Below are 20,185 nucleotides of genomic sequence, written 5' to 3' on the forward strand. Positions count from 1 at the left end.
CAGATTGATATGTCGATTTCATTTAGTCCCCTTTCTCAACATTATGCGAAATTATAAAAACGTATTTTATATTCAGCAAGTCTCAGAAGTGTTAACTACATTAAATAATAAAACAAAACAGAATGACGCTTCTCATTTGTTTAAGTATCTTGTCAAATATGCATACGATAAAATCGCTGATTCATTCTGACTGATTTTGACGTCAGTAAAGCTATAATATCCTTCCGCTTCACACACCACGAAAGTGTTTGTTTTCAGTTGCTATTTCTCAGGAAGAACGTATAAAATAGTAAAGCTAATAAATGTAAATTAAAGAAAACGAATCATCATTCTACTGTCATAATTTCTTTGTACAATTTTAGAGAACTATTTATTTAAGCGTAATCTCTATAACTGGCATACTTAACCAAAGTAGCGGAGCTTTACGAAAACTCAAGCCCAAAGCGGACGGGTGTTATTCGATAGGTTGATGTTAAGGTGGTGTTGTCCCAAGTTCTTTAGTGATACAAACCCCCAAACGCTACACTTTGAAAAGGGTTCATGCGTCGCCATGGGCTTCAATTACGTTATGTTTTTAGGTAGTGTCCGAGAAGGACGTAACGTGTTACGGGTGGCTAAATACATGAAAAACGTTTTCGAATCCAATGGACATCATGTGACAGTATTTGGTGAGTTTCAAACGATAACCATATGAATAATTAACCAAAGTAGATAATTCGCTGACGTTTATAACAGCGTTAGTTTTAGTGAGCATCAGTCGTGGAATATTGTATAAAGAAATACGTAGTTAAGTTTTACATGATAAATTAAGACAGCTGATACATACGCACACACGTTTTCAGCTCCTTCCCACAGTAAGCTGACAATAATCACCTCAATGTTAAATAGAAACTTGTGTACTACGATAGATGCTTGAAAAGGCCCCGTTAAGACTCGAAGTATAGAGTATATGTTTATTGCGTAAACTCTTTGACGATAGTTTCGTTTGAGATAAGCAGTTGAAGTGTACAAATGTCGCAAATGGAATCAAAGTAGTAATTAACCCTTACTTTCAGAATCGAACAACAATGGGAACAGAGTTGTAGTTAACCCTTACTTTCAGAATCGAACAACAATGGGAACAGAGTTGTAGTTAACCCTTACTTTCAGAATCGAACAACAATGGGAACAGAGTTGTAGTTAACACTTATTATCAGAATCGAACAACAATGGGAACAGAGTTGTAGTTAACCCTTACTATCAGAATCGAACAACAATGGGAACAGAGTTGTAGTTAACCCTTACTATCAGAATCGAACAACAATGGGAACAGAGTTGTAGTTAACCCTTACTATCAGAATCGAACAACAATGGGAACAGAGTTGTAGTTAACCCTTACTATCAGAATCGAACAACAATGGGAACAGAGTTGTAGTTAACCCTTACTATCAGAATCGAACAACAATGGGAACAGAGTTGTAGTTAACCCTTACTATCAGAATCGAACAGCAATGGGAACAGAGTTGCAGTTAACCCTCACTATCAGTATCGAACAGCAATGGGAACAGAGTTGCAGTTAACCCTCACTATCAGAATCGAACAGCAATGGGAACAGAGTTGCAGTTAACCCTCACTATCAGAATCGAACAGCAATGGGAACAGAGTTGCAGTTAACCCTCACTATCAGAATCGAACAGCAATGGGAACAGAGTTGCAGTTAACCCTCACTATCAGAATCGAACAGCAATGGGAACAGAGTTGCAGTTAACCCTCACTATCAGAATCGAACAGCAATGGGAACAGAGTTGTAGTTAACCCTCACTGTCAGTTCTCTTAGTTTTAGGGATGAGCGCGTGATGGGCAACTTCGTTACTTTTGACCTTTGTGTGTTAACAGAGGAGAGATAAATAGTATTTCTTTAATGATAATACCTACTTCTGACCGGAACAATATATTACATAAAAGTAGTGAGAGGAGGAGAGAGCTTGTGTTTTTACAGGCAAGGCCATTTGTTTTCTTTTCAGAGGATGTGCAGAATTTATTTCTCGGTGCGATCCTAAACTAATCTAATTGTAAATGTGTAAAGGTTTGTGTGGGCGGAGTACTTGAGTTTAAAACAAACTCGTTCAGTTTGAGATATTTCGTTGGCTGACAGGACGTCACCCAGAAATATAGACAACGATACTGCGTAAATAAATACTCAATTCAACTTGTATCCATTGTTGGCCCCTTTTGGCGCTGTGCATGAATAGCTTCAGTCTGTGACTTGCAAACCAGCAAGATTAGGGTTTTATTGGCCCTTTACTTTTTAACTTCGAGGCCCTCTCGAGATAGAACCCCTACGTGCAATACATTTATAGTCATAACTTGGGGTCCCATAATTAGCATGAGGCTCTGGGCTTAATTAAGCATGAGCCCATGCCTTAATCCAGGGTTGCTTGCGTAAAAAATAAAGCGATGTATGGTTTCAGCAGTGAAGTTTCCAAACGTTAGATGACAAGACGCTCTGTTATTAAGGCACTTGATTCGTAATTTGAGAGCCTAAAGTTCGAATCCCGGTCGCACCAAACATGCCCGCTCTTTCAACTATGGGGGGCATTATAATGTGACGGTCAACCCCCCACTATTCGTTGGTAAAAGAGTAGCCCAAGAGTTGGCGTTGGGTGGTGATGACTAGCTGCCTTCCCTGTAGTCTTACACTGCAAAATTAGGGAGGGCTAGCGCCCTTGTTTGCATTTCAAATAAACTAAAACGATCATGTTCGTATTTGAGGAAACCACTCAGGCGTCTGACGTTTATTAAGAACTCGTAACCTACTTTACAGACGGGGTGCGTTGTTTTACTTAGTATTTTCCACGTCAGTGAGCTTCTGTGTCAGCAAGTGTCAGTTAAATAATAATAATTTAAACAAAAAATACTGTCGTTATTGCAGTGAATTCCAGTAATTACTTCTATGGGCCCCCTATGTGTTTTATATAGATTATAAATACGTTCACACAAATTTTCTGTGTAGTTGTTAACATTTAGTTTTTCAGGAAGAAAAACGTTAGATTAATTTAACTTTTTGGCAAATTGAGACTGCTTAATTTATCTATACGGGCCATAATGCCAACTACACTAAAAACTCAAAATTGTTTTAAAGTAATTCTAACTAGTATCACTACTTTTTATCACAGCACTTGTTTTGTTTTGTATTTTTCTTATTGCAATTATACGAATAACCACCGTCCCCTACTTTCCGTTAAAAATTTATTTTTCCTAATTATTATATTTTCAACTCTACATTTAATACTTGATCAATTAGGGATTTCTTTCAAATCCTTAAGCAACGGATGTAAGACGTAGTATTTTAAAATATAATATGAATAGTGTTAATGTCTAAACAAGAGTATACTTAAATCACGAATAACATGCACCTGCCATCTTAAATCGAGAACAAGACTCCTTACGAAAGCAAATGCGAATGGAATCGTATAAACGTCACGTTTACTTATGACATAAAACACAACAAATCTCCCTCATTCCACTTCTTTCCTATGAATGCTGACGGAAAGAAACTGTGAAATGTAAGGATCAGGCTTTATGATGGCCTGTTTTTTGGGTAAATAATACAAAAATAAACACCAACTTTACATAGACCTAGCCTAATATTATTAATAGTAACGGGGCCTGAGGCTTTTGTATACAATAGTTCTAGCTAATCTTCATAATATCTGCTTCTTAGGATCTAATATTACAGTGAATAAGGTTCAGATTACACGGTTAACACTAATCTAAGCCTATTAAGTTTGAATATGTTGTGAAACAATATTTAGTGTTAACCTTGTAAAAATGTGAAAAATAGCAGAAAGCTACATGTATTTTAAAATGTAAAGTATCACTTCCAAAGACAAAACATTCATTGGTCTTGATTAAATATTAACACTTACACAACCTTGTTTATTAACTTTGACTGGAAAAAAATACAAGTGTTCAGTTTTATTAAACAAGTACAACTAAAGAACAGTTTGCATAAAAATTATTGATTAAGGACAAACTTATCCCCGAAATTTGGGGATTGCTAAGAAAACAAGTATTTATTCTGTTGGTATTCTAATGCTTACAATTTACAATGGTCGAGTGTTATTAATTAAGTTACTTTTCTATTTCTCATATGTTTCTCCCAAATTTTAAAATTGTTGGGTTGATTAAATATATTTTGAAAAAAAAAAAGACCCATGCCTTTTTATCGTAACACACACTGGTATTGTGCCTGTTCTAATATGAATAATACTGTTTTAAAAAACATTCCTAGCCAAAACGCCATCTTTCATCTTTTACCTTATAAGACGCTCAATTATTTAGTAGCCACTTCTGCCAACTTACAATTGTGATATAGTCAATAAGCTCTCACGGCTCTTAAGACGCATTTTCTTTTATCCTATTAATAACAGCAGGAAATTAGTATTTATTTTTTGTTTCAAATTTTTATTTCTATTTTTTCTTAAATGTATGTATATAATTCTCCCGAGCCCATTTAAAGAGCCGGTCCCCTGGGGACTTCCCCTTCTTAACTTTTAGATAGGGTAATATTTTGTGCATTTGTTTCTAGATTTTATATCAATTTTGCGAATCAAATGTGTCAAATAGCACCTGGTGGCAGTTGAAGAAGTACCAGAAGATTTGTTTTTGGTTTTGAATTTCACGCAAATCTACTCGAGGGCTATTTGCATTAGCCGTTCCTAATTTAGCAGTGTAAGATTAGAGGGAAGGCAGCTAGTCATCACCACCCCCTGCCAACTCTTGGGCTACACTTGTACCAACGAATAGTGGGATTGACCGAAACATTATAACGCTCCCACGGCTCAAAAGGCGAGCATGTTTGGTGCGACGGGGATGCGAACCCGCGACCCTCAGATTATAAGTCGCACGCCTTAACCAACCTGGCTATGCCAGACTGTACCAGAAGAAAGCCAGCTTCATTAAAATTTTCCTCCATTTTTTTCATTAACCTACTCCTAAGCATGTTTTATAGCAACGGTGTATTCTGACTTGAACGATGTCATTCATTTTGTTTTAGTCAACAGTGTGTAAACTAATCAAATACCAATTAAAGATAAGTGACATTTACCCTCGTTGTCTGACAACAAGTAAACCGAATTAAATGAGAAATAATCAATAATATCGATGATCTAATAATAATGAAGCTAATACATATGTGTTTGTTTTAAGTGCAGTGTTAACAGCACTGTGCTTAATGTATCAAACCTCTATTTTAGAGTTATAAACCAGAGCATAAGGGGATTGTTATACATGACAAATAATCATAAAGTCGTTGAACTGGCGTGCGTAAGACCGATGTATATAGTAAATAAATATATCGTGTGACAAATATATATTTGATCAGATAACCACATATGTGGTTATAATGTAACGTTTCATCATATTGAAAACCACAGTGAAAACAAAACATTCCGAAAGTAGTTTACGTTATATTAGAAAAGCAACAATGATATTTACTCTATTATGTCACATACTAATCAAAGAACCAAATTTTTGAAAAATAGGATAATAATTTCCTGTATAAGAACTGTGAATTTGAGACCTTTGTCCAGGGGTCCTTAGGAATGAAAGTAAAATAAACATTACTGTGGTTAGGGTAGTTTGAAAATACATAACCTTGACTTTATATATGAAAGGATAAGGGTGAATTTAAATAATCAAGGCTGGGTGTGGCCTAGTGGTAATAAAAAATACATAAATGTGAACTTTAGATCGTGTTTACTGTCTTCAACAAATTGGTATTTACTGATAAATGAAAGGTAAATATAACCGTTAAGAATGACGTCAAGGTTTGGTTTGAGTGTTGTTAAACACAAAGTTACTCGATAGGCTTCCAGGGTATCAAAACATGATGCTTAGTGTGGTAAGCCTACAGTAAAAAGTTACAATGAATATTATACAGAAATGTGATTTGTTAAATATCAAAATGTACTTTGTAACATCAAGGTAGAGGACAAGAGAAAATTTTTTTTTGCTTGTAGGATTTGTATTAATTTTAGTTGTTTGTTTGTTTGTTTGTAGTTAAGTACAAAGCTATATAAAGGACTATCTGTGCTCTGCCCACCACGAGTATCGAAACCCAGTTTCTAGCGTTGTAAGGCCGTATACATACCGCTGTGCCACTGGGGGGCAAGTGTTTTACAAACGTTATGCGACTCAAGAACCAGTGGCTACTCCGTATAATAATTTTATTATTGTTTTCAACTGATATTAACACCTCAAAAACATTTGTTCAGATATTAAGCTAGCCGACACACTTTAAAAAAATAAAACAAAAGCTTAAAACCAGTGTCTCTACGTGCCCAAGTTTCATGCTTGTCGGGCCTTTTCATCGAACGTGTTTTAAAACAGTTATTTCCAATAACCAGAAACTTAATTTTGTTGACCTCGTGTATTCTTGAGGAGGGTGATGCAAGCATATTAAACATTAAGTGTAGTTTGTTTGTTCTGGATATTCGAATAAAACTACTCACGAGTTTCATACTCTTGCCGTTCTCAAGCTTTGAAATTATAAACCGTAAGAAAGGCAGTTAGTCACCCTCAACTCTTGGGTTACTCTAGACGACTAGTGGTGTTTGATTGTCACTATTATAACGCACATACAGCCTGAACGAGCGGAACACAATTTGTTGCGACGATGGAAAGCAAACCATGAACCCTCGGATTCCCAGTTGACTTAGTTATCAAGAAGCTACGTTCGATCCAACTAATTCTGTATATGTTTTACATTGTTGTTTAAATTACCTTGATGTTATTCAACCTGCAGTGTCGGGCGTAAAATGTATATCTGCCGAATTTCTTGGTTCACGTAGTGATACTTAAATTTATATAAATTTTATTATTGTCGCTATAAAATGGAAATATATTCTACGTTTCTGTTTTGTAATCAGATATGTTATTTGTATAGTTACATGAAAATGACTTTCTTCCATGTCTCTGCTTGTTAAATTTTACCTATCATCATGACGACGAGTTACTAAAGTTTTCCAGTTTCTCAGCTGACCCACGGAACAGAACAGTAACTGTACGTTCTACTGCTTTGACCACTTAGATTACTGAGACAAATTAAACAGTGCTCCCCCACGTGATCAGTATGTTTAGCTGATACGTGTAAACATGTTATGTCTAAGAATTTCACAAAATTACTGTTAAGTAAGAGCGTGAAAGGACCAGGTCACTGTTTCACTTACAATTAGATTTTTGTATTTACGGGGAAACTTAAGATTAAATACGATGTCTTATTGTTGGTATGTCTGCGGACTTTTATACTGCTAGAAACCAGGTTTTGATACCAGTGGTAGTTTTGTGGTTAATAACATAGTTTCCAATGTCTAATTTTATTGTTGATGTACCAATCGTTAATGACAAATTTTGTTGGTGGTGTACCAGTCTTCAATGTCTAACAGTTGGTAGTACGTCGCTCCATAATGTGCACCCTTGTGCAAATTAAGTGAAACAAGACGGAAAATTACGATTTAAAAAAAACAAAACAATTGCGTTTTATTTCTGAGAATCCAGAAATTACTCACAAATTAATACATGATATGACCGCCGTTATCTTCAGTAGGTCATTAATCCGCTTTGGCATCGAGTCCACGAGTTGACTGCAATCTTTACTAATTTTTGGATCGCAGTACCACACCTCAATTATGGCTTCAATAAGCTTATCTTTCGTAGTACTGTCTTTTCCCCGAAGTCTTTCTTTACAAATCGCCCAAAGATTTTCAATAGGATTTAAGTCTTGAGAGTTTCCAGGCCAGTCCAGCACCTTTATTCGCGTTGTAGTCATAAAATTCTTCAAGTTTCGATATGTGGCACGGAACCAGATCTTGCTTAAAAATGCCAGATCCATCTGGAAATCTTTTTCAATTCTGGAACGACTCATCTCTGCAAAACTTCGAGGAACTGTGATCCTCGCATCATACCTTCTACGATATGTAGGCTTTCAACGCCATAGTTGCTGAAAAAGCCCCAAAACATCTTCTTCAAGGGATGTTTTACGAACTGATTGATGTGAGATTTTCGAAGTTTCTCACCTGGAGATCTGCGAACACGCAGACTTCTTTGACCCTGTACGAAGACATGAGGCTCATCACTGAATAACACCTTCCTCCATTGTACTTGCGTCCAGTTTTGTATTTCAGACCCCTTTGATACCGTTTTCCTTCATTGAGTTGGTAAGTTGTTTTTGACTGGTCTCCTTGCCTTTCTAACGCAATATCGAACGACGTAATATTCCTCAAAATTTCGTCGTATATCCCCAAAACAGATCGACTGTAGTGCAAAACACAACTAATGACGCCGTCTGTGTGAAAAAATAACTATTAAAGGAAATCAGCAGGTCCAGCGAGCCTACACCGACCGCCATGCTGAAAATATTGTAAAATGACCTTTTGTTTCAATTAATTTGCACAAGGGTGTATAATTTGTTGACATCTGGTTGTTGTTTAAAACACGCTACTCGTACGTATCTACCTTTGGCGAGTAGCTGTTAGTTTATTCTTGAACTATATAATGTTTATATTTCCAGGAAATATTATATTAAAATATACATAACTGTTTGAATAGAGGTCACTACAGTTACTCGTATTTAGGTTATTTGCTTTTTTTTAAAAAAGAAATTAAATAATAAAATTGGATAACCTTGATGTTAAAATTATACTTTAAGTGACGTCACAACTAAGTGCACTGTTTTGTGAAGCGTTCCGTTCTTTAGTACACTGGTGGATGGATAAGTATTTAAAGTTGTTAATATATGTACCTCATGATGACAAGAAACCCACTTGAAGTAAAAATGTATTTCAGGACGTCTGGTATGGGTATTAAATATTTTAATATCAATAAATTACAGAAAAACGTTCCAACCTTCCTAGGTCATTTTCAGTTAACGTGGTCGCCCTTTCAGCTGTGGGGGCATTATAATATGACGGTCAATCCCACTCTTCGTTGGTAAGAGTTGCCCAAGAGTTGGCTGTGGGTAGTGATGACTAGCTGCCTTCCCTCTAGTCTTACACTGCTAAATTAGGGACGGCTAGCGCAGATCGGCCTCGTGTAGCTTTGCGCGAAATTAAAAAACATAAAACATAGTAACCCTACCAGACGTCTGTAGAATACATTTTAACTATATATATAATGTTGTATATACTTTAGTTATCTACGGAGTTTTTGCATGTATTCACTCTCACTCCTATCTTTTCCCAATTAAAACTTTGTAAAAATTATTTTTAACCGTTGTCTGTGTAACTGGTGCCGTTTTTACGATATAAATATTTCTAAAATCAGCTCGAAAGCCACTTGTTCTCTGTCCGTACACTGGTTGTCAGAGTGGAGATGAAAACTTTGTTTATTGGTTAACTTTAGTTCTCAGAATATTTATCAATGTTTATTTTACAATTGAAATGTAAGTCAAGTGAATTGTAGTTTTACACATACCAGAGATAGGCATTGCTGGTAGTAGTAACATTAGGGTAAGGTGGCCAACGGTAATACCGATTTTGTTCTAATACTTTTGCACAGTACTGTATGTTTGTTTTGTCTTTAGTTTTCACAAAGGGACTATATGAATATGTGTAATGCGGGAAATTGAACCCCGAATTTTGGCAGTATAAGCCCTTAAGCTTACCGCTGTGCCACCGAGAGAACTGTGTTTTTTGTAAAGACTTATTAAACTGAACGGTTTGCTACATAGCTGTCATAACATAATTCTATCCGTAACTTATATAGCTGCGATTTGTCGTGTTTTTTTGTCGATTTCTTTAGTAATTCCTTCAAACAACAGTTTCACAAAACACTAAAGTGAATTCCAAAAGTTTATGATGTCTTTTAAGATAAACTTCCGACGTCTCTCGATGGCTACAGGTTTGGCCATCCTTGGAGTATTGTGTTCAGTCTTGGGCTCCTTACCTAAAAAAAAAAGACATTGAACTCTTGTGAAGGATTCAGAGAATGGTCACTAGAGTGATACCTGGAATGAAAAGATTGTCATGTAAAGATATCTGAAATTACAACTGTTAAAAGAGAGTTGGAAGATCTAATTGAAATGTTTAAGATTGTTAAGGGAATTGGTAGTATTTGAATCATCCTTTTTATAAGTGGTAAGAATGTGAGGATTAGGGAACACAGATATCAATTTTGGATGGGTAGAAATCATCTGCAGCTCAGACAATTTTTTTTTTCCGACAGGACAGTTGGCCTTTGAAATAGGTTGACTTCATATGTGATAGATGCAGTAAAGAATTGTAAGAGAAAACGTGGTAAATATATGAAATATGAGGGCTGACTCCGAGTTTTTTAAAGTATAGTTTAATTAATGAGACAGTCTAGATAGGCTAAAAAAATTCTTCTTGTTTTTAAGTTTTAAGCTATATTATATCCATCAATGGGTCGAAAATTGATATTTTTTTTCCTCTGGGGTCCAGAATTTGAGAAAGTAACACTGATGAAAAGATAACAGTTGTTATATTCATGGATATGGGTTGGAGATTTTTCGAGAGTTCATTGCACAGTTTTAGATTATTTAATGTTGGCAACCACAAACGAAGTTCAAAATCCGTGACTTTTAGCAATGCAATGGCTTCTACATTGAGTGACATTCCAAAAGACCTTCAATGATGCTTCTCTACAACAGCACGGTTATAAATACTTGCTGTACAGCTACGAAACTAATCTAAATTCTCATATTTTAGGCTTAATTTGTGCTTTTATTGTGCTCATTTAATAAGTAGGCGTTAATTTTTATATTTGTATATATTTTCATTATTCAATTCTAAAATCTGGGATCGATAGTACAAAAATTGCCATGTTTAGGTATCAATCACGATCAATCGTATTTAAAATGTTAACCTCTTAATGACCTGCGACAACAAAGGGAAACATCTTATTCACACTAATACTTCTTCACAGTTTTCATTGGAATCTAACATATTGGGACGACCCCTTTTTCTGATTCATTTAACTTCAACAGGAATACATTGTAAATATGTGGTATTCTCGGGGAAAATTGATTGCTTGGACTTGAGGTATTGGAATAAAATGGGAAGCGGTTTTTGGGTCAGTTGGTCTGTTCGCTGTCTTAATGTAATTGGAATACCCATCTCTGTCTATGGAGTTCTGAGCTGAGGTCGTCAATGTCTAGTCTGGTGGTAAGGGGATTCTCAACTCGCAATCTATGGGTCCAAGATTCGAATCTCCGTGACTGAATATGCTCGCCCTTTCAGTCTTAGGGGGTGACATTATTACGTTATGGTCAATCATATTATTCATTGGTAAAAGAGTAACCCAAGAGTTGACTATGAGTGGTTTTGACTAGCTGCTCATCCTCTTGTCTATCACTATTAAATTGGGAACGACTTGCCCAGATAACCCTCGAATAGTTTTTAGCAAAATTTAACTAAATAAAATACCAACAACAATCAAATCAAATAATCTGTGTGCCAGTTAAACAACCACCTAGGCTGTGGTCTCTTCATTTGTAACAAACAGAGCTAGAAATAAAACATGACATATATATATATATATATATATATATATATATATAACAAAAGTTTGGATTCTAGTTGTTAAATTTATTTGAACTGAAGTTTACTGTAAAAAAAAGAACAAATTATTTGAAAAAATTACAAAAAATTCTAGAATGTCATTGGAGTAAATACCCTAATACATCCCTTCGATTATCTGTACTGACCAACATTCTTCAACTTTCAATGATTCTTATGCTTGAGTTTTCACTGTTCTGAGGTTGAGATGACCCCCTCTGTGAATATATATATATATAACTGTTTTAGGGAAAATGAATACATTTTAATGAAGTTTCAAACTCACGAGGGAGAACTGTATTAAAAACAACAAATCAAAATCTCTGATTAATTATATTATTGTTATAACTTAAAAACAAGCTAAAACAAATATAATTTAAAAAAAAAAACGCCGCACTAACTGAAAAGATCCCAGGGAACAAACTATAATGTAGGATTATGAAATGTACCCTAGGTTTTGGATTTCTGTGGAATAGGATTCGCATTGCGGTGGGGATACACCGTCTGTCAGTCTTAACTTCCATTTGGCAGTTTCACATAAGAAATAAAAGAGCAACAATAGATATAGAAATTAGGATAACGAGACGTGGGTGCTCAAGCCTACAACGTTCCACATTTATATCACCCTCCACCACCTGCAGACAGTTGTGAGAATGTGACTGCTCTCCTAAGAAAAGAAGGAAAAAATAAGGAAATAAGGTACTATAATTTGGGGGTAAGTAACTTGAAAACTTACTTCTTGAAGTTATCATTCCAGCCCCCAACATGATAGAAAGGCACTAATTGACAGCACAGTAAACGAACCATACCAGCATGAAGCGTCCTATCCAGCTGTCCAAACAAACTGGTATACCTTCCGACCATCACCCATTCACCAAGTCTACTGTGACTATCATGTTCTAAAGAAGCCTTTACATGCGGCAAGGTTCACATCCACATAAATTAGTGTTTAGTTGTTAAATACTTTTATTTATAGCTAAAAATGGTGACTGGAAACTTTAAGTAAAATTTCTCTTATTTTTATTTCTTCATAATTATTTAATACATTCTTGTGTTTGTTATAGAATAGTTTAATAATTTTATTCAACGTTTCTTTATTAAATCCACTAACTATTAATTTTTGTATCAGTATTTAAACATCACTGTGGGTCTTACTTCCGCAGTTACCTCCAAATCCTAAGGTACATTTTATAATCCCATATTATAGCTTGTACCCTGGGGTCTTTTTAACTCGTGCAGCGTTTCATATTTCGGCTTGTTTTTTAAGTTGAAACAAACTCGTCCCAGTATAACCAGTTATTAAGGCACTCGACTCTTGATCTGAGAGCCTATGGTTCGAATGCCGATCGCACCAAAGATGCCCGCCCTCTCAGCCGTGGGGACGTTATAATATGACGTTTTATCCCACTATCAGTTGGTAAAAGAGTTGCCCAAAAGTTGGCGGTGGGTGGTAATGACTAGCTGCCTTCCCTCTAGTCTTACACTGCTAAATTAGGGACGGCTAGCACAGATAGCCCTCGAATTGCTTTGTGCGAAATTCAAAACAAACAAGGGAAAATATTACGGACAGGCTTTAAACTGTAACAGTAAAAAATATATATTTCCGCACATTTCTCAAGAGTTTTTCAGATGTAATAAAAACTGTGACTGTCTCCTTGGCCCAGAACCATTTCAAAATCAAATAAAATTTGACTCAATGATGAGGACAGAAGTTTGTGTCATCCTGAATTTGTTGACGTTAGATTCTTCAGAAAACATAATTCAGACATAGGGGAAGGTTAGGGTTAAATTTAATTCTCATTAAATTCAATAAGTTGTCTCATTTATTATGTAAATTTCTCCTCTTCCTGGTGGTATCATCGATAGCTTTAGAATTCTGGTTATATCTCCGTGGTGGATACAGTGCAGATTGATATGTCGATTTCATTTAGTCCCCTTTCTCAACATTATGCGAAATTATAAAAACGTATTTTATATTCAGCAAGTCTCAGAAGTGTTAACTACATTAAATAATAAAACAAAACAGAATGACGCTTCTCATTTGTTTAAGTATCTTGTCAAATATGCGTACGATAAAATCGCTGATTCATTCTGACTGATTCTGACGTCATTAAAGCTATAATATCCTTCCGCTTCACACACCACGAAAGTGTTTGTTTTCAGTTGCTATTTCTCAGGAAAAACATAAAATAGTAAAGCTAATAAATATAAATTAAAGAAAACGAATCATTATTGTACTGTCTTAATTTAATTGTATAATTTTAGAAAACTATTTATTTAAGAGTAATCTCTACAACGGGCATACGTAACCAAAGTAGCAAGGTTTACGAAAACTCAAGCCCAAAGCGGACGGGTGTTATTCGATAGGTTGTTGTTAAGGTGGTGTTGTCCCAAGTTCTTTAGTGATACAAACCACCAAACGCTACACTTTGAAAAGGGTTCATGCGTCGCCATGGGCTTCAATTACGTTATGTTTTAGGTAGCGTCCGAGAAGGACGTAACGTGTTACGGGTGGCTAAATACATGAAAAACGTTTTCGAATCAATGAACATCATGTGACAGAATTTGGTGAGTTTCAAACGATAACCATATGAATAATTAACCAAAGTACATAATTTGCTGACGTTTATAACAGCTTTAGTGAGCATCAGTCGTGGAATATTGTACAAAGAAATACGTAGCTAAGTTTTACGTAATAAATTAAGACAGCTGATACATACGCACAGATAAGTTTTCAGCTCCTTCCCACAGTAAGCTGACAATAATGACCTCAATGTTAAATAGAAACTTGTGTACTACGATAGATGCTTGAAAAGGACCCGTTAAGTCTCGAAGTATAGAGTTGGGCGGAGTTGTCAAACCAGTGAATGAAGTTGGATATAATAGTTTGGTTTGAATTTCTCGCAAAGCTATCCGAGGGCTATTTGTGCTTGACGTCCCAAAAGCTACACCTGGGTTATCTGCGGTAGCCGTCCCTAATTTAACAGGGTAAGACTAGAGGGAAGGCAACTGGTCATTACCACTTGCCGCCAACTGTTAGGCGACACTTTTTATTTTTTTATTTTTACCAATGAATGGTGGTTTTGACTGTCCTTTTATTACGTGACCGCGGCTGAAAGGGGAGAGCATAATTGGTAGGATGGGGATTCGGACTCGCAGGTTGCGAGTCGAGCGCCCTAATCACCTGGCAATAAGATAGAAGACACTCGCCCTAAATGAATTAGTAGAAGTTCCCGTATAGCTTTTGAGAAATAACTTAAACACGTCATTACTGAAACTAGGGGAACTTTGATTATTGCGTAAACTCTTTGACGATAGTTTCGTTAGAGGTAAGCAGTTGTCGCTAATGAAATCAAAGTTGTAGTTAACCTATACTATCAGAATCAAACAATGGGAACAGAGTTGTAGTTAACCCTTGCTATCAGAATCGAACAACAATGGGAACAGAGTTGTAGTTAACCCTTACTATCAGAATCAAACAATGGGAACAGAGTTGTAGTTAACCCTTACTATCAGAATCGAACAACAATGGGAACAGAGTTGTAGTTAACCCTTACTATCAGAATCGAACAACAATGGGAACAGAGTTGTAGTTAACCCTTACTATCAGAATCGAACAACGATGGGAACAGAGTTGTAGTTAACCCTACTATCAGAATCGATGGGAACAGAGTTGTAGTTTACCCTTACTATCAGAATCGAACAACGATAGTTGTAGTTTACCCTACTATCAGAATCGAACAACGATGGGAACAGAGTTGTAGTTTACCCTACTATCAGAATCGAACAACATGGGAACAGGTTGTAGTTTACCCTACTATCAGAATCGAACAACGATGGGAACAGAGTTGTAGTTTACCTACTATCAGAATCGAACAACGATGGGAACAGAGTTGTAGTTAACCCTCACTGTCAATTCTCTTAGTTTTAGGGATGAGCGCATGATGGGCAACTTTGTTACTTTTGACTTGTGTGTTAACAGAGGACAGATAAGTAGTATTTGTTTAATGACAATACCTACTTCTGACCGGAACAATATATTACATAAAAGTAGTGAACCTTAAGGAGGAGAGAGCTTGTGTTTTAACAGGCAAGGCCATTTGTTTTGTTTTCAGAGGATGTGCAGAATTTATATCTCGGTGCGATCCTAAACTAATCTAATTGTAAATGTTGTGTAAAGGTTTGTGTGGGCGGGGCACTTGAGTTTGAAACAAACTCGTTCAGTTTGAGATATTTTGTTGGCTGACAGGATGTCACCCAGAAATATAGACAACGATACTGCGTAAATAAATACTTAATTCAACTTGTATCCATTGTTGGCCCTTTTTGGCGCTGTGCATGAATAGCTTCAGTCTGTGTCTTGCAAACCGGGCCAGATTAGGGTTTTATTGACCCTTTACTTTTTAACTTCGAGGCCCTCTCGAGATAGAACCTCTACGTGCAATACATTTATAGTCATAACTTGGGGTCCCATAATTAGCGCGAGGCTCTGGGCTTAATTAAGCATGAGCCCATGCCCTGATCCAGTGTTGCTTGCGTAAAAAATAAAGCGATGTCTGGTTTCAGCAGTGAAGTTTCTAAACATTAGATATCAAGACGCTCTGTCACGTAAACATTGGAGCTGTTGTGTTATGATCATGTTGGTTTGATTATAAGTCGTGGCTAACAGTAAAATAAAAATTTTGAATTTTCAATGTGATCGTGGAGTCCACCTGAAGTCTCGTGTAGGATCGCCGCTAACTTGGCACACGCGCACAGGAATGTCTTTGTCCAGCTCCGGTTAATTTGTGTGTGCTGTTAAACAGTAAAAATAGTGTTTTAAAACACCTTGGTTCGAACCCTGGACCTTTCGATTCACAACCCCACATGTCAACTACTAGGCTGGCCCAGTCAGAAACAAATATGTTGAAAACAACTCATTTATTTTAAAACAACGATTATTTAATACACAGTTGTAAAACAGTTTACAGTCTCAAAAATAAAATATCACAACTTACTATAGAGTTAAAAATCGACAAAAAACACAAGACTAGAAAATATACACACTGCATGTTTCGACGTTTATCTGCTTCATCTTCAATGTTTTAACCATTAAATACTACACAAGTGGCGAGTAACTTTAAAACAAATATAAGTTGTTTAAGGATTAGTTAATCATATAATGCATCATACTATAGGCTTTTAATTTATTCAAGGATTTTACAGTGTTTTTTTTTTTTTTTAAGGCAGTGTATTTTTTGCACAAGTCAATTTTAATTTTTCTCCGTACATGTGGTTATTTATGCTGAATGGCGTATTTAGGTACAGACTAGGGCCCCTGGTCTTAATGGGAGTCCACTGATAATTTTATTCTATTTAAAATTACATGGGATGTAGGGTTCAAAAATGATTAGACCCTGGGCCCACACAACCTTAAATTCGCCACTGGTTATGCTCGGTCTTGTTTTATATAAATTTCAGCATCAAGACAGTTTGATATTTTCCACCTCATAAATGGTAATTATTTTGGTAAACGAAGACTTGGAAGCTGAAACCAACCTAAAGGCACGATTTTCTTTTCCAGACCCACAAGAAATGGAATTCCCGATGCTAAAAAAACCTCTTCATTTCTACCGTCCAAACGAACAACCCCCTGATTGGCTAGTCAAGTACAACAAGATTATACAGGATGCTGACGGCTACGTGGTCATCTCAGCCGAGTACAACCGTTCCATTCCTCCAGCTCTGACCAACATGATGAACCACTTTCCTCCTGCGTCGTACAAGTACAAACCTTGTGGAATTGTTTGCTATTCCCTTGGTAAGTCTCGTGTGGTGACGTCATGATGCTGCTACCTGGTAGCTTCTTTTGGTAATTTTATATTACTAGATTATACAAAAAAAAGTTTGATTTTAATTTAAAAAAAGTACAGATTGCAATATAATATGATACCGGATAATGGGATGATGGCTAAATATTCAAGTGACACAAATAATAAGGAAACACGTGGCTTATTTCCAAAGAGCGGAAATTAATGCTATATTATGTAAAAAAGGAGTGAAAATAGTCAGTTTAAAACCTAGGCCTGGCATGGCTAGGTGGTTAAGGCATTCGACTCATAATCTGAAGGTCGCGGGTTTAAATCTCCGTCGTACCAGACATGCTCACCCTTTCAGCCGTGGGAGCATTATAATGTGACTGTCAATCTCTCTATTCGTTGGTAAAAGAGTAGCCCAAGAGTTGGCGGTGGGTAGTGATGGCTAGCTGCCTTCCCTCTAGTCTTACACTGCTAAATGATGGACGGCTAGCACAGATAGATGTCGTGTAGCTTTGCGCGAAATTCAAAACAAGCCACACCAGTTAATAACCACCTTAAATGACCTTCAGTGTGTTCTTGTTTACCTCATTTTCTGCTCCTTGATGTCACCATTGTGACTGAACAGAAGTCTGAGGGCATAAGCTAGAAATCTGGTTACCACACCAGTGGTGGGTAGAACGCAGATAGCCCATTGTGTATCTTTGTGCCTAACGACAAACAAATTGCTCAAATGTCTTTTCAATTAGTTTTCTCCACCATTGGAATATTTCTGCTTAGTGAGTAATTATTTTGAAAGGAACAAACAATTCAGTTTGGGAATGTCGTAAACTTCACTGGTATCCCCGTGTTATGGATGTGATGGCTCCCCTCTCTCAAAATTCTTTAAAATCCCTTTTTAAAATCACGAAGAGTACTGTAAGTTTAATTTACTTTGTTCATCTTTTAATGACTCCAGATCTTTACTTCAATGTACGTTATTTAAAAGTTCTATTTAAAAAGTCCTTTCTCGGCCAATATAAAAGGTGGATTAAGCGTTCCGATTTAAGTCGATAAATACAACTTTGTGAGGTGGGATTTTGTTGCCAGAGATGACTAGAAATTGTAAGAAGCGAAAAGAAATCGAAGACATCCGAACATGCGAGTTTTTTTTAGTTGCTGTTTTATAATATTTTGTTAAGCATCTATAGCCTTTCTCTTGTTCCTCTTTGCAGTTATATTTCTTGTAACTCGGATCTACCTACTCTGCTGTGATCAAATGTTATCAGATTTTGACTGATTTTTCCAAGTATCTTATGTTTCACTACACAGCTAGAACTGTCGCTACGGGAGTAGAATTCCATATACGATGTGTACACAAAAGAATTGGTTTACACAAGCATAAACTTAATTTATGTATTCGAAATGAGGCTAATTTGAGATTGTTAAACTTTTATTTTATTGACAACAAATTCGTTACTGCCTCTTGTATTTCAATAGTGTTTATTTTTTTCTGTTATTATTTTTAAATGACTTGCACGATGTGCCTGTTTCTTCATAAGCATTTGGTAATAAATTGTTGTAAAAGTCTTGTTATAGGCAAATTTACCATTGTCAGTCACTTGCGTATTTTATCTAATTGTTTTTAGGCCCAGCAGGGGGTATAGTTGCAGCTATGGCGCTCCGACCTTTCCTTGGGGAGCTAGGAATGGTAACCCCATCGTTTATCTTTGCAACCCCACAAGTTTCTGATGCATTTAGTGAAGATGGGAAACCTCTAACGGATCGTGTCAGAACCGGAGGATCAGTTTTACTGAAGGAACTGGAATGGTACACAGCTGCTCTGAAGAGACAGAGGGAAGAGATTGGACTACCGAAATAGAACCATGCCTTTCGTAAACTATTCTTTTCTTAGAAACATTATATATATTCAGTTAAATAGTAGAATACTGTTATAAAGTAAGATCGGCGATGAATTTAAACATGTTTGTGTTTAGAAGACTTGAGAAGGTGACCTACATAACTGTTTGATTATAGAAGTTGAATGTTTGTGGAGTTTCTATGTTTGCTATTATACAAAAAAATTTGTGCAACTTATCTAAACAAGCCTTAAATTTTACTGTAACTAAACCTTGGTTTTAAATAGTCTTTATTAATTTAATTTTTATATATCTTTGTAATGAGTTCTATAATAAATTTCACCGTAACTGTAGTTCCACGTTTCAGTTTTCTTTATTACTTTATCATTAGCCTGTATATGTCCAAGTAGTTTGAGGATTCATGTATACCAATCAGTACAGTTGTTAAAGCCATCTGGGCGAGGTTACTGGAGTAAATAAAGAATTAAAAAAAGATTTCGCAATGTTTCACCTGAACAATGATAGTCAATCCTTTGATTGCATTCAAAGAGTTGGTCGAATCTTTCACAGGAGCAGTTGCTTGGCTGCATTTGCTCTTACCAATAATTCAAAATTAAGGATGGCTACATTTGAACCCTAGGGGTCTCACTATTATTCTGGATGAAAATTTCTATTTCCTGCTATTTAAATCCTGTAGGTGCCTGAGTTAGTTTTTTGTCTTTGTTATGTTTATTAAACAGCAGCACGAGTAGTCTTGGATTCTGGGAAGAAAGTAGATTAGATGTTTAACGTTATATTTTTAGGATCATTTTAGGAAGAACCGTGTCCTGTAATGATTAACAAATCAAATCTCGGTAATATTCACCCAAGTAACGCCGATTTGTGTTTCATATCTGCCAATCAAGGTAATATTTATACATGTAACACTGCTTTCTGTTTAAATCTATCAATGAAACGAAGATGACCAATCATAAAGATGTTTTCAGATTAAGGACTT

The 20,185-nt window shown here is 36.1% G+C and overlaps 1 protein-coding gene across 1 annotated transcript; it reads left to right on the plus strand.

Annotated features, from left to right (window-relative positions):
• Window positions 1-403: 403 nt before the first annotated feature.
• LOC143240356 (uncharacterized) lies at window positions 404-19,541 on the plus strand. The gene is made up of 3 exons (XM_076482668.1): window positions 404-668; window positions 17,119-17,355; window positions 18,979-19,541. The coding sequence occupies exons 1-3, from the start codon at window positions 470-472 to the stop codon at window positions 19,209-19,211; spliced, it is 669 nt and encodes a 222-aa protein (XP_076338783.1). The 5' UTR covers window positions 404-469; the 3' UTR covers window positions 19,212-19,541.
• Window positions 19,542-20,185: the final 644 nt, after the last annotated feature.

Source organism: Tachypleus tridentatus, chromosome 13, assembly GCF_004210375.1.
Source record: "Tachypleus tridentatus isolate NWPU-2018 chromosome 13, ASM421037v1, whole genome shotgun sequence".
Lineage (NCBI taxonomy): Eukaryota > Metazoa > Arthropoda > Merostomata > Xiphosura > Limulidae > Tachypleus > Tachypleus tridentatus.

Excerpts from the sequence above, each read along its gene's own strand:
- LOC143240356 (XM_076482668.1), top strand. The coding sequence starts at position 470 with ATGTTAAGGTGGTGTTGTCCCAAGTTCTTTAGTGATACAAACCCCCAA. Across the intron at positions 669-17,118 it reads ACATCATGTGACAGTATTTG|ACCCACAAGAAATGGAATTC; the intron begins GTGAGTTTCAAA and ends TTTCTTTTCCAG. Across the intron at positions 17,356-18,978 it reads AATTGTTTGCTATTCCCTTG|GCCCAGCAGGGGGTATAGTT; the intron begins GTAAGTCTCGTG and ends AATTGTTTTTAG.